Source organism: Helianthus annuus, chromosome 7, assembly GCF_002127325.2.
Source record: "Helianthus annuus cultivar XRQ/B chromosome 7, HanXRQr2.0-SUNRISE, whole genome shotgun sequence".
Taxonomy (NCBI): domain Eukaryota; kingdom Viridiplantae; phylum Streptophyta; class Magnoliopsida; order Asterales; family Asteraceae; genus Helianthus; species Helianthus annuus.
Genome location: NC_035439.2, coordinates 113,114,761 through 113,129,180, shown reverse-complemented (window position 1 = coordinate 113,129,180; position 14,420 = coordinate 113,114,761). Strand labels below are relative to the sequence as shown.

Here is a 14,420-nt window from a genome sequence, read left to right as displayed (position 1 = left end):
TAGTTTATCTATTTTTGTAATTTTTATGAATAAGTATTGTGAAAATGAGAAAACAAAGATAGGAACGTGACCACTCCGGGATTCAGATTCTGTAAACACTTAATAATCTAATTATTGTTTATTTGGATGCCACTGATTAAATGGTAAATCTGTCACATAAACCAATTACTTATACAAGATCCTAACATAATACCAATTGATCAGAGAGATATTAACCGCAAGCATAAATAATTATTCAATCAGCAAAGGCACAATTAGATTCAACATAAATACGTCTCTCTGGTTATCACCAGGATTTGTCTGCCACACAAATTGTATATATATATATATATGTGAATGCAATTCGGTCAACACCTAATTACAATCTAATTCTCAAACAAACAGAACTAAATTAAAAGTGAAATACAAGAATCATCACCCGGAGTGTTCACTAGAGGGTTATCCGCGCATGTTGGTGGGTTGATCTTCACAGGCTCGAGCTGAGGTTGAATGCATGATCGAATTGGTTGAGTGGTAGAAGATCGATGATGATTGAGAGCCCAAAAGAATCGTGTACCGGTTGCCTCCTCCCGTAACCGTCGAGATGATGTATTATGATCCCCCTGTGACGGTTGTATATGTTGTGTTCCATTCTCTTGTTATCGGCCCCAATAGAAATCCACTACCATCCTATCATAATTACGACCCATGTATGCATATTGTCGGCCCAAAAGAAATCCACCTTGTAAGATGGCTGACGTTGAGATGATGATGATTCTTAATGTTATTGACTTTTGTGTCCCTTGTGATGATTTTGCCTAAAGAAACCCCCAAAAAGTCCCTCAAATTCACGTGACTCCCCCCCCAAAGTCACTGTCCACCATCCATAATGATGTTGTTGACTTGTGATATAGGTATAGATGTTATGTTGTTCAACAATTCAATTAATTTGATGTTGTTGTCTGCGCTAACAAGTCCTCACTTTTGGGTTTTTATTTTTTTAACAAACATATAAATCCATCCAAGACATATGCGCTCCTTATGCATTCAATCGTAGCCTACGCTTGTTCCGTTCTATCATCATGCGTTCCAACTTCACCGATTTACGCGATTAACCTGTAAATTTATGAAAGCTCGCAGTGAACATATTTAAAGTATATAATCACGTAAACGGTAATAAATCACACAAGATAAGCACGTTAACACTCGGGTTTCACACTCTCCATCACCGTTACATAGGTATGAGTGTGTGTCGCTGGACCTTATAAGCACGAAGTGCCTGTGGGTACAACACCTTATTACCCTTCCTAGAGTGACACACCTCATTAAGCATAATAGGATCCCATATACCCCTACTAACACATACATACTGCAACATTCTCATTATTACCAGTTTTGGACGAGTATACTATCACAGTTTAAAAAGACAAGTATGATGACTCACCTGATTAGCAATTGCTTAACAGCCGCTAGTAATACTGGGTTATGTCTCAAGGTCCTGACACAATTACATAATCCTAGGTTAGGTAATGGTACACCTAACTAGTCATTATCATAGTTGGATATTGGTTAACCCTACCTTGTTTAAGCATGGGTGATCAGTCCATGCCTAACTAAGGCTAGGCTACCCAATACCCGCCCCTGACAATAACCCTAGTACCTAAAAATAATACTAACACTACTACTACTAATATATTATTACTAATAATAAAACTAATATTAACTACTAAAAATAAATAATAAATAACTAACCTTAAACTTAAACGAGAGTATACCTCAAAACTATCTACGACACGTTGATGTAGAGTTTCCCTACTCCTGCTCCTAATCGCGCTCCAAAAAACGACTACTAACAACACCCAACGGGGTATCGTATACTCAGGATTCTCTATACTAGAGCATTCCCGTTAAAGAAACTGGTACCTAAACAAACTACTGAGACTCTTATTTAAAGCAAGCAAGCAGGCACCTCAAATTCCTTTCTGGTCGATGTGGGATTCAATTGACGTGCCTACCTACCTGCTTGACCTGCTAGCTTGCTTGCTTATATATATTAATTCAGCTGCTTAACTCATTTTTCTTGTATAACTTTTAAAATATGACGTTTTATAAAACGACGAATATGTCATTAGAACGAGCATATTTTTATCTACGTTTTAACCTAAGTTTCATTAAAAACGGAGTAAGGTAAATAAAATAATATATTTAATTATTAATATTAACGGTCTCCTATATTAGCCAAGGTTTGTCAAGATATTTCACCTTTCACACAATCATCTTACTCGTTTAACAATATATGAAATATAAATTACATATTTCACACGTTTATAACCAGCACATTAAGGTTCGGGGTATTACATCCTTCCCTCCTTACAAAAATTTCGTCCTCGAAATTTGTCATTACTTAAAAAGATGAGGGTACTTATCTTTCATTATGTTTTATAGTTCCCATGTAAAGTTGGGTCCATGACGTGCGTTCCACTTGGCTTTGACTAACGGGATTTCCTTCTTGCGTAACTTTTAACCTTCCTATATTCGATTTGTAGTGGTTCTTCAATGAAGTTGAGTTTTTCGTCAACCTGTACGTCTTCCAGGGGTATTTGTTGGGCTTCGTCCACTAGGCACTTCCTTAAATTTGATACATGGAAAGTATTATGTATTCCTGCCAGCTGTTCAGGAAGTTTTAGCCGATAAGCCACTGGTCCTACTTTGCTTGTTACTTCAAACGGCCCAATGTATCGGGGTTTCAACTTTCCCTTCTTTCCAAACCGAATCACTCCTTTCAGAGGTGATACCTTTAGCATTACTTTATCCCCTAGTTGGAACTCTAGGGGTTTACGCCTCTGATCTGCATAACTCTTTTGTCGATCTTGAGCACTTTTCATCCTTTCTTTGATTTGCTGGATCTTTTCCGTGGTCTCCACAATGATTTCTGGTCCTGATAGTTGACTTTCCCCTACTTCCGTCCAACAGATAGGAGTTCGGCACCTTCTTCCGTATAAAGCTTCATAAGGTGCAGCTTTGATGCTGGTGTGATAGCTATTATTGTAGGCGAATTCGATGAGTGGTAGATGAGTGTCCCAACTTCCACCAAAATCAATTACACAAGCCCGAAGCATATCTTCTAATGTCTGAATAGTCCGTTCACTCTGCCCATCCGTCTGAGGATGATATGCAGTGCTTAGATTAAGCTTGGTTCCCAACTCTTGTTGGAAACTTCGCAAGAATTTAGATGTGAAACGACTATCTCTGTCTGATATGATCGATACAGGCACCCCATGTCGTGAGACTATTTCTTTGATGTAAATTTGAGCTAGCTTGTTCATCTTATAGTCCTCACGAATTGGCACGAAGTGTGCAGACTTGGTCAGTCTGTCCACTGTTACCCAAATAGTATCATAGCCGTGACTTGACCTTGGGAGCTTCGTGATAAAATCCATGGTGATTTTCTCCCATTTCCATTCTGGGATCTCTGGTTGTTGCAAGTATCCAGAGGGTTTTTGATGTTCTGCCTTCACCTTAAGGCATGTAAGGCACTTTTCCACATAATGGGCAATAGATCGCTTCATTCCTGGCCACCAATAATCTCTCCTTAAATCCTTATACATCTTGTCACTGCCAGGGTGAATGGAATACTTAGACTTATGACCTTCCTCTAAGATTGTATCCTGCAGTCCTCCAAAATTAGGAACCCATATCCTATTGTTGAACCTAAGGATATTATCATTTCCCGTTGTCAGTAGCTTCAGTCTCCCAGTCATTCTTTCTTTTACAATATGATTCTCTTTTAAGGCTTCTTGTTGTATATTCTTAACTTGATCTAAGAGACTAGTTTTAACCTCTATTCTGGTTGCACGAATTCTTATCGGTTGAGGTTTCTCTTTTCTACTTAGAGCATCTGCTACTATGTTTGCCTTACCTGGATGGTATTGGATCTCACAGTCGTAATCACTTAATAACTCCATCCATCGTCTTTGACGCATATTGAGCTCCTTCTGCTCAAATATGTGTTTTAAACTTTTATGGTCACTATAGATAGTGCACTTTGTACCGTAAAGATAGTGCCTCCAAATTTTCAATGCGAACACTATGGCACCAAGTTCCAAATCATGGGTTGTGTAGTTCCGTTCATGAATCTTCAACTGTCTAGAGGCGTAGGCAATCACTTTGCCTCTTTGCATGAGTACACATCCCATACCATAGTGAGATGCATCACAGTAGACGACAAAATCTTTTATTCCCTCAGGAAGTAACAGTATTGGAGCGCTACATAACTTATGCTTTAACGTGTTAAAGGCTTCTTCTTGTTTAGGTCCCCAATTAAACTTAGAGGCTTTCTGGGTTAGTGTGGTTAATGGTGTTGCAATCTTTGAGAAGTCTTGAATAAACCTTCTATAGTATCCTGCTAACCCGAGAAATCTTCTGATTTCAGTGGAATTCTTCGGTACATCCCATTTCTTGATGGCCTCGATCTTTGCAGGGTCAACTTGTATTCAACATTCATTTATCACGTGGCCTAGGAATTGCACCTCACGTATCCAAAATTCACACTTAGAGAACTTTGCATAGAGTTTTTCTTTCTTGAGCAATTCAAGGACTGCTCGCAGGTGTTGTTCATGTTCTACCTCGTTCTTAGAGTAGATAAGGATATCGTCAATAAAAACGATCACAAACTTATCGAGGTAAGGTTTACAAACCCTGTTCATGAGGTCCATGAACACTGCAGGTGCGTTGGTTAATCCAAATGGCATTACCAAAAATTCATAATGACCATACCTAGTCCTGAAGGCAGTCTTAGGTATGTCTTCTGGTGCAACTTTCACTTGGTGGTATCCAGACCTCAAGTCTATTTTAGAGAAATAGCTTGCCCCTTGTAATTGATCACACAAGTCGTCGATCCTGGGTAAAAGGGTATTTATTCTTTATAGTGGCTTTATTCAAGTCTCTATAATCGATGCACATGCGCATCGTCCCATCTTTCTTCTTGACAAACAAGATAGGTGCTCCCCACGGTGACGAACTAGGTTGGATAAACCCCTTGTCAAGCAACTCTTGTAGTTGCTTCTTGAGTTCTTGCATTTCTGTCGGGGCTAGTCTGTATGGCGACTTAGCAATCGGTGATGTACCGGGAACTAGGTCAATGCGAAACTCAACCTGTCTATCCGATGGTAGTCCCGGGAGCTCATCGGGAAACACTTCGGGGTATTCTCGTACTACTGGCACGTCCTCGACCTTCTGCTTTTCTGTAGTGTTTACGACATATGCTAGAAAAGCAACATACCCTTTCCTTAGGCATTTATGTGCTTGTGCTATCGTGATGAGGTTCTTAGTCTTGTCAGTACGGTCTCCCGATACAGTTAGTTGTTTGCCGTTGGGTAATCGGAGTCAGACGATCCTTTTGTCGCATATAACTTCCGCATGATATGGTATCAACCAGTCCATTCCTATGACTATGTCGAATTCTCCAAGTTCCATAGGCATTAGGTCTATAGGGATAACATGGTTGTTTAAGCTTATTTTACAATTCTTAACTATGTCAACTATCTCTCTTTGACTTCCATCAGTCATTTCTACTGTAAAGGCATGATCTAGGGTTTGGGACGTCTGGTTCAAGTAAGGTCTAAAGGTAGTCGACACTAGACTTCTATTTGCACCGGTATCAAATAACACACGCGTATATACATCATTTACGAGATACATACCCATGTTAACGTCTGTATTGGTCTTGGCTTCTTCCGTGGTGAGTACAAATGCCCGCCCTTTTGGCTGATTTGGTTGTGTCCTATCATTTCTTTTAAGTTCGGGACATTCAGATTTCATGTGGTTAGGGTCTCCACATTTGAAACACTTCTTCTTTTCCTTGCATTCTTGAAGAGCATGACCCGTCTTTTTACAATTTGGACAAGGAAAACGATCTTCCCCCGTATGAAAGCGTTTGCAAATTTGACATTGAGGAAATGTTTTAGGCCTTTTAAAGTTGTTATTCCGGGTGTCCCCCTTTCTTTCTTCCCACTTCCTTTTTGGTGCGGGAGATTCAGCCTGCCGCAGAATCATCTCGGCAGCCATGACGGCGCCAGCCTCAACAGTTTCTGCAAAAGTCTTGGGGGATTTGGATTTGATAAACACCCTCATTTCAGAGGGTAGACCCCAAATAAACCTATTGATAAGTTGTTCCTCAGTCAACGCTAAATAAGAAAGTCGAGATATGTCATTGAAACGAGAAACATACTCTCGATAGGTTTTATTTCCCATTTTTAACTGAAAGAATTCCACTTCCAGTTGCTCAGTCTCACTGGGAGGACAATACTTAGCAAGAAACTTATGAATAAACTCCTCCCACTTCATCTCCTTAACCTTTTCTTTTCCCTCTGTTCGGACCACAATGTTCCACCAGTGAAGGGCTTCAGCTTCAAACATATGTACGGCGAACCGTACTTTGTTGCGGTCATCACACTCACATATGTCTAATACTGACTCCATTCTGTTGAGCCAGTCTTGAGCTTCTAGTGCTCCCTTTCTTCCGTCAAAGGACTGAGGTTTACAGGACATGAAGTGCTTATAAGTACATTCCTTTGCTTTGGAATATTCACCTTTTCCTTCTAGTGGCATGGTTGCAATAGTGTTTTTCCTTTCGCCCATTCCTTCCCTTTGTACTGGCGTGGAGGCTGCTGAGCTTTCTTCATGTCGTTCTCCAAATTGGTTAACATTACCGGTTTGTGCATTCTTCATTACCTTAGCCACTTCCACAGCTATATTGTGGATATCCTCAGTATTTAGACGCATGTTTGTACTAGACCGGGACCGGACACTGTGAGAGGGAGTTCGAGTCCTATAAGAACCTTCCTCTCTCCTTCTGTTATTCTGATTATTTCTAGACCCTTGTTCATTTCTATGTTCAGACATTGTCTCCTTCCTATAGGAATATGAGTATAAAGAGTTACTAGTATGTATGATACATCATTATAATATAACAACTATATACATCACATATAGATATATATACGTATATATATATATATATAGCACATAGAAAGGCACAACATAGTTTACTTCTTCTAGCGTCACTCAACTGACTATGCAAGTACTTTTCCTGAGAACATGTTATTTGGCCTAGTCTGAGTGTGCTATTTAATCTTTAGAGAACTACTGGTTAAAGCTTAGGCATTCCTGCAATACCTAATTCGCTAAAACCTCGGGCTCTGATACCAACTGAAACACCCACCCCGTAACCGGGTGATTGTGCACAATTGATACACTTACAGCGGAAACAAACTAAACTTTCATTAAAACTTATAATAGTCTGAGTACAACACTTTATTTATTCACAAACTTTTGGCAACTAAGAACTCCTTGATCTTCTAAAACTCAACAACTGTCAAGTAGTTCCTATAGCTTTCCTCATGACTCACCTGAGATAAGTATACTCAAAACGACGTCAGATATACTGGTGAGCTCATACTATACAATTTTTATAAAGACAGACCACAGTTTACATTATATGCATACACAATATGGGTATGTGACCACATTATAGTCAGGTTGGGCCTCATTGAACCTTATAGGTCACATTTGACTTATCACAAACCACCGTACAAGAGACATACTGGTCCTCCAGCTGTGCCCCCCTACGGCCGTCACATAGGTATGAGTGTGTGTCGCTGGACCTTATAAGCACGAAGTGCCTGTGGGTACAACACCTTATTACCCTTCCCAGAGTGACACACCTCATTAAGCATAGTAGGATCCCATATATCCCTACTGACACATGCATACTGCAGCATTCTCATTATTACCAGTTTTGGACGAGTATACTATCACAGTTTAAAAAGACAAGTATGATGACTCACCTGATTAGCAATTGCTTAACAGCCGCTAGTAATACTGGGTTATGTCTTAAGGTCCTGACACAATTACATAATCCTAGGTTAGGTAATGGTACACCTAACTAGTCATTATCATGGTTGGATATTGGTTAACCCTACCTTGTTTAAGCATGGGTGATCAGTCCATGCCTAACTAAGGCTAGGCTACCCAATACCCGCCCCTGACAATAACCCTAGTACCTAAAAATAATACTAACACTACTACTACTAATATATTATTACTAATAATAAAACTAATATTAACTACTAAAAATAAATAATAAATAACTAAACATAAACTTAAACGAGAGTATACCTCAAAACTATCTACGACACGTTGATGTAGAGTTTCCCTACTCCTGCTCCTACTCGCGCTCCAAAAAACGACTACTAACAACACCCAACGGGGTATCGTATACTCAGGATTCTCTATACTAGAGCATTCCCGTTAAAGAAACTGGTACCTAAACAAACTAGTGAGACTCTTATTTAAAGCAAGCAAGCAGGCACCTCAAATCCCTTTCTGGTCGATGTGGGATTCAATTGACGTGCCTACCTACCTGCTTGACCTGCTAGCTTGCTTGCTTACATATATTAATTCAGCTGCTTAACTCGTTTTTCTTGTATAACTTTTAAAATATGACGTTTTATAAAACGACGAATATGTCATTAGAACGAGCATATTTTTATCTACGTTTTAACCTAAGTTTCATTAAAAACGGAGTAAGGTAAATAAAATAATACATTTAATTGTTAATATTAACGGTCTCCTATATTAGCCAAGGTTTGTCAAGATATTTCACCTTTCACACAATCATCTTACTCGTTTAACAATATATGAAATATAAATTACATATTTCACACGTTTATAACCAGCACATTAAAGTTCGGGGTATTACAATACACACAAAGTTGATCACCATTAGCGAGCGAGAAACGAATCATTTTATCAAAACAAACGACTTTAGCACGATTCTCGCGAAGAAAATCCGTGCCTACTATGATATCAAAACTACCAAGATGCATCGGGATAAGGTCGATAGGGAAGACGTGATTGTTGAGTTCAAGCGTACAATCACGGAGAACAGAATGAACAGTAATGGTTCTTCCAGTGGCAACTTCTACGTCGAACGTCGTGCTCAGCCAGCACGGGGCCGTGCCCAAGCAAAACAGAGAAGGCAGAAGACTGAACACGCCCCGTGCTCAGCCAGCACGGGGCCGTGCCCAAGAAGCAGCAGAGAAGACAAACCTATAGAAGCTTCCATTGCCCACCACGGGGTCGTGCCCAGTGAACACGGGGGCGTGGTGAAAGTACTGCAGGCGCATTAATTGTAATTGCGAATTACAATTAATGAGGAGAGAGATTGTCAGACGGGCACGGGGCCGTGTGCAGCGGACACGGGGCCGTGCCCAGGCTTCTGTTCAGCCTATAAATAGGAGTGCTTGGCTTCATTGCAACTCATCCCTTGGCACACCACCTCTCTCACACTTCATCCACCACCCACCACCATCACAACACCATCATCCACCACCATCATCCATTGTCCATCACAGAGTGTGTGAGTCGTCTCGGGATCCAAGATTGATCGTAAGAGTTCTTGACAATCAAGGCCATGTTTGCCTAAGTCTCTTACATCACTTGGTGAAGACAAGTGTTTAGTATAATACTTCTTATTTTTAATCTTTTCCACTTTTTATTTGGTTTTGTATTAGTGACTTTAATAACTAGTTGCTTATGTTGAAGGTGATTCTTCCTTATCGTTTGTCCGTGGTGTCTTGGCATTATTTTACTGTCTATATAAAATAAAAGATTTTCACCATTCATATCTCCACGGTCTATATGGAGGTATGTTGGCTACCTGGTCGGGGGTTAATGGAACGGTTTGGTAAGGGTCTTGCCCTTGTTCAGCGTTTAGAGGTCCTGCAAGGGACCTGGGTCAAATTTAGTAGGATCTCCTTCAATACCCATAGGTATTGGATGGCGGGGATCCAAACTCTTTGACCCCCTCATAAGTTAACTACTATTGATACTATAACCCGGCTATTTAGGACTGTATCCCTGCTGACTCAGACTACTTAGTCGAGGGTAACGTCACCTCCAAAAGAGGGGCCTACCATAATTTGCATTAATAACTTAATTCATTATCTTTCAATAATCCAACCCTTTAGGATTGTATCCTTGCTGACTCAAACTACTGGGTTGAGGGTAACGTCGCCTTAGAAGGAGGGGCCTACTACAACAACTAAGATAATCTCTTAAACAAGTGCAAAAGTGCGAAAATAATCAAAGGTTATACTAATACACGAGTCGGATCCAAGTGATTCATCTTGTCTATCTGTTTTTATTTTTATTTTATTTTTCAGCATTTAGTTAGTTTTATTTTCTTAGTTTAAAAATCTTTTCTAACATTTTGATTTGGTTAGACGTTGAGGATAAACCGGTACTAAAAGCTCTTGTGTCCTTGGACGACCTCGGTATCTTACCAACACTATACTACGTCCACGATGGGTGCACTTGCCCATATGTGTGTTTAGTGTTAGTGAATATCGTGTTTTATAAATTTAAAACTTGGCTAAAAGTGTAAAAAGGGCTTAAAATATACATCTAAAACATATACACACTGACACGCACCAAGTTTTTGGCGCCGTTGCCGGGGACACAAGGATTTTAAGAAAGCTTAAAATCGACGGCCTAATCAGTTTTTTTCAAAACCTTTTCAAAACGCGCGCACATTTTTCTGCATTTTAGTTTAAGTTTGCATTTACAGTAGCCTGAACACGGGGCCGTGCTCACTGAACACGCCCCCGTGCTGCATATTTTTAGTTAGATACCCAGATACAGAGACTGAACACGGGGCCGTGCTCACTGAACACGCCCCCGTGCTCAACGAGACCACTAACTTTAATTAAAACGCCCAGATACAGATTCTGTACACGGGGCCGTGTCCACTGAACACGGGGCCGTGTCCACCTTCTGTTTCCATTTTTATTTTTGTTTTCTGGTCCCGAGACTCAGTTGTGGTCTGTTGAGTGATCCCTATGGATCAATACTTAGGAGGTTACAACTACACCTATGAGGAGGATGCTTATATGAGAGACTATTGCACTAATTGTGGTAACCCGCACTCAGTACAATATTGTAACTTGTTTCAACCATCCACTTCATACAACCATTATGAGGAGCCCAGGTACGAGCCATCAACTTCATACACATCCTATGAAGACCAAAGGTATGAACCTCCTCCCTCATACTCATATTTTGATGAACCAAGGTATGAGCCTTCATACTCATACTTTGAAGAGTCGAGATATGAGCCACCACCTTCATATACTTATTATGAGGAACCATGGCGTGAACAACCCACCTCATATGAGTACTATGAAGAACAAAATTTCGACCCTTATCCATCATATACTTACAATGAAGAACAATGGTGTGAACCATCTACTTCATATGGGTACTATGAGGAACCAAGGATCGAACAACCGGATTCAAGCTTCGAGGATCCCAATCCTTTCTCTATCACCGAAGTGACCGATAGGATATTAGAACACATTAAAACTATCGAACGTTGCATAAAAGAATCTCGCGCAAGGGAAGAGGAGTCCTGCGCAAGAGAAGAATTAAATTGTAATAATAACGTGGAGATAGTTGAAAATGTAAAAATGGAAGAACAAATAAGTGAAAAACCGACACATGAGTTAAACAACGAAAGGGGTGAGGTCGATAACGTTAAATTACAAGAAGAGTCTAATTTTGAAAAAAATTAATCTCTTGTCACCTTCTTTTGAAAATCATTGTTTAGTAACCCCTCATGCTAAGTTTTTAAAAGAGCTAAACACTAATACAAAAATTGAAGAAATGGTAAGTGTTAAGTTATATAATGATCAAACTTCGCTAATAAAAGAAGATCCTTTTGAAATTAACATTACACCGGTTCCATGTTTCTTTCAAAATTCATTTATTAGTAATATCACCATTGATAAAGATCTTTGTGTTAACATAATGCCTAACTACATTTTTGAAAAGTTAAGTATTAGTGATTTCGCTCCACTTCAAATACCCATTTTTCTATCCGATCGGAAAGTAATAAAATCAATCGATGTAGTTGAGGATGTCTTGGTTCAAACAAATCAAATGGTTATTCCAACCGACTTTGTCATCCTCGATGACGCTCCTCTAATCTTGGGAAAACCTTTTGTAAAAACTAATGAAGCTTTGAAAAACCGGAAATTTAACAATCTACCTCTTCAATTAGGGGCATTCAAAAGGGACATAGATCTTGAGCGTTCAATGAAATATTCTTTTGGCAATAATGACCCCCTAATTGAAGATGAAGATGAGCCACCCGATACAACTAAAGAAGATGACCACTTTGTTGAAGAAGAGGTCGCCATAGAACAAACCTTTAAGGTTCTTGACCTAGATGAGCCACAAAATAAGGTGTCTCCTAAAGACCCACCCATTGAGCTCAAAGAACTTCCTAAAGGTTTGGAATATGCTTTTCTAGACAAAGGTGGTAATTTACCTGCAATTATTTCGTCTAAATTAAGTAGCATAGAAAAAGAAAAATTAGTTAATCTTCTTAAAAAACACAAAAATGCGATCGCTTGGAAGCTTGTAGATATTAAAGGAATAAATCCTTCCATGTGCACGCACAAAATTTTAATGAATGATGACTACAAAACAGTAATACAACCACAACGAAGAGTAAATCCCAATGTGCAAGAAGTGGTTAAAAATGAGGTCATCAAGCTACTTGACGCCGGACTAATCTATCCTATCTCTGATAGTCCATGGGTAAGTCCCGTCCAAGTAGTCCCAAAGAAAGGATGTATGACGGTAATAACTAATGAAAAAAATGATTTAATACCAACAAGAACCGTCACAGGATGGAGAGTTTGTATAGACTATAGACGATTAAATGAAGCAAAAAGGAAAGACCACTTTCCTTTGCCCTTCATTGATCAAATGTTAGAACGACTATCCGGTCATAAATTTTACTATTTCTTGGATGGTTTTTCAGGTTACTTTCAAATCCCGATAGCACCTGAAGACCAAGCAAAGACGACTTTCACATGCCCTTACGGAACTTTCGCCTATCGACGCATGCCATTCGGTCTATGTAATGCACCTGCAACATTCCAACGTTGTATGGTGGCCATTTTCCACGACATGATAGAAAAGACAATGGAAGTCTCCATGGACGACTTTTCTATCTTTGGAGATTCATATGACCAATGCCTCGATAACCTTGAACGAATGCTATCCCGATGTGAGGAAACTAACCTCGCCCTTAACTGGGAAAAATGCCATTTCATGGTAACAGAGGGAATAGTACTCGGTCACAAAATCTCAAGCGAAGGAATGGAAGTTGATCGAGCAAAAATAGAAACTATTTCTCGATTACCTCCACCATCCTCCGTTAGAGCAATCAGAAGTTTCCTAGGGCATGCCGGATTTTACAGAAGGTTTATCAAAGACTTTTCAAAAATTTCAAGACCTCTAACAAAATTACTTGAAAAAGATGCACCTTTCATCTTTGACAAGGAATGCAATCAAGCATTTCTAACCCTCAAGGAAATGCTAGTCAATGCACCTATCATGATAGCCCCTGATTGGAAATTTCCTTTCGAAATCATTTGTGATGCAAGTGACTTTGCTGTTGGCGCAGTCTTGGGACAAAGAAAAGAAAAGCATTTCCACCCAATTTATTATGATAGTAAAACACTTAACGATGCACAAGAAAATTACACAACTACTGAAAAAGAGTTACTAGCTGTGGTATTTGCTTTTGATAAATTCCGTTCTTACCTTGTTTTTTCAAAAACTGTAGTCTATACAGATCATTCAGCTATCCGATACCTCTTCAAGAAACACGACGCAAAACCCCGTTTGATCAGATGGATTTTACTCCTCCAAGAATTCGACATTGAGATCAAAGACAAAAGAGGAGCAGAAAACACTGCTGCAGATCATCTTTCACGCCTAGAAGACCCAGCTTTGGAGGCAACCAGGGACGAACAGATCAACGAAAAATTTTCCACAGAATCCTTGGAAATGATGGAAAGCAGACAAGAACCATGGTATGCCGACTATGCTAATTACTTAGCTAGCGGTATAGTCACCAAAGGATGGCCGCATCATCAAAGAAAGAAATTCTTTGCTGATGTAAAGCATTACTTTTGGGAAGACCCTTATCTTTTCAAAATGTGTGCCGACCAACTCATCCGAAGGTGTGTCCATGGTAGTGAAGCATGAAGAATTCTCCGTCATTGTCATGAAGGTCCATACGGAGGACATCATGGTGCCGCTAGTACCGCACGAAAGGTATTTGATTCAGGATTTTATTGGCCAACCATTTACAAAGATGTCCAAGATCTTGTAAAGACATGTGATGCTTGCCAAATATCAGGTAATATTTCTTCCAAGAACGAAATGCCTCAAAATGGCGTTCTTGTTTGTGAAATTTTTGATGTGTGGGGGCTCGATTTCATGGGACCTTTCTCACCGTCAAAAGGAAACAAATATATACTTGTGGCGGTTGATTACTTGTCTAAATGGGCAGAGGCCGAAGC

General features: G+C 39.6%; 1 protein-coding gene across 1 annotated transcript; it reads right to left on the bottom strand.

Moving 5' to 3' along the window:
• Nucleotides 1–5,364: 5,364 nt before the first annotated feature.
• Nucleotides 5,365–6,762, bottom strand: LOC110919492. Its single transcript, XM_022163760.1, has one exon. It carries the CDS (start codon nucleotides 6,760–6,762, stop codon nucleotides 5,365–5,367), a length of 1,398 nt encoding a protein of 465 aa, XP_022019452.1.
• Between the last annotated feature and the right edge of the window lie 7,658 nt (nucleotides 6,763–14,420).

What these genes read in the sequence shown, in the direction of transcription:
- LOC110919492 (XM_022163760.1), bottom strand. Translation starts at nt 6,762, where the DNA reads ATGCGTCTAAATACTGAGGATATCCACAATATAGCTGTGGAAGTGGCT.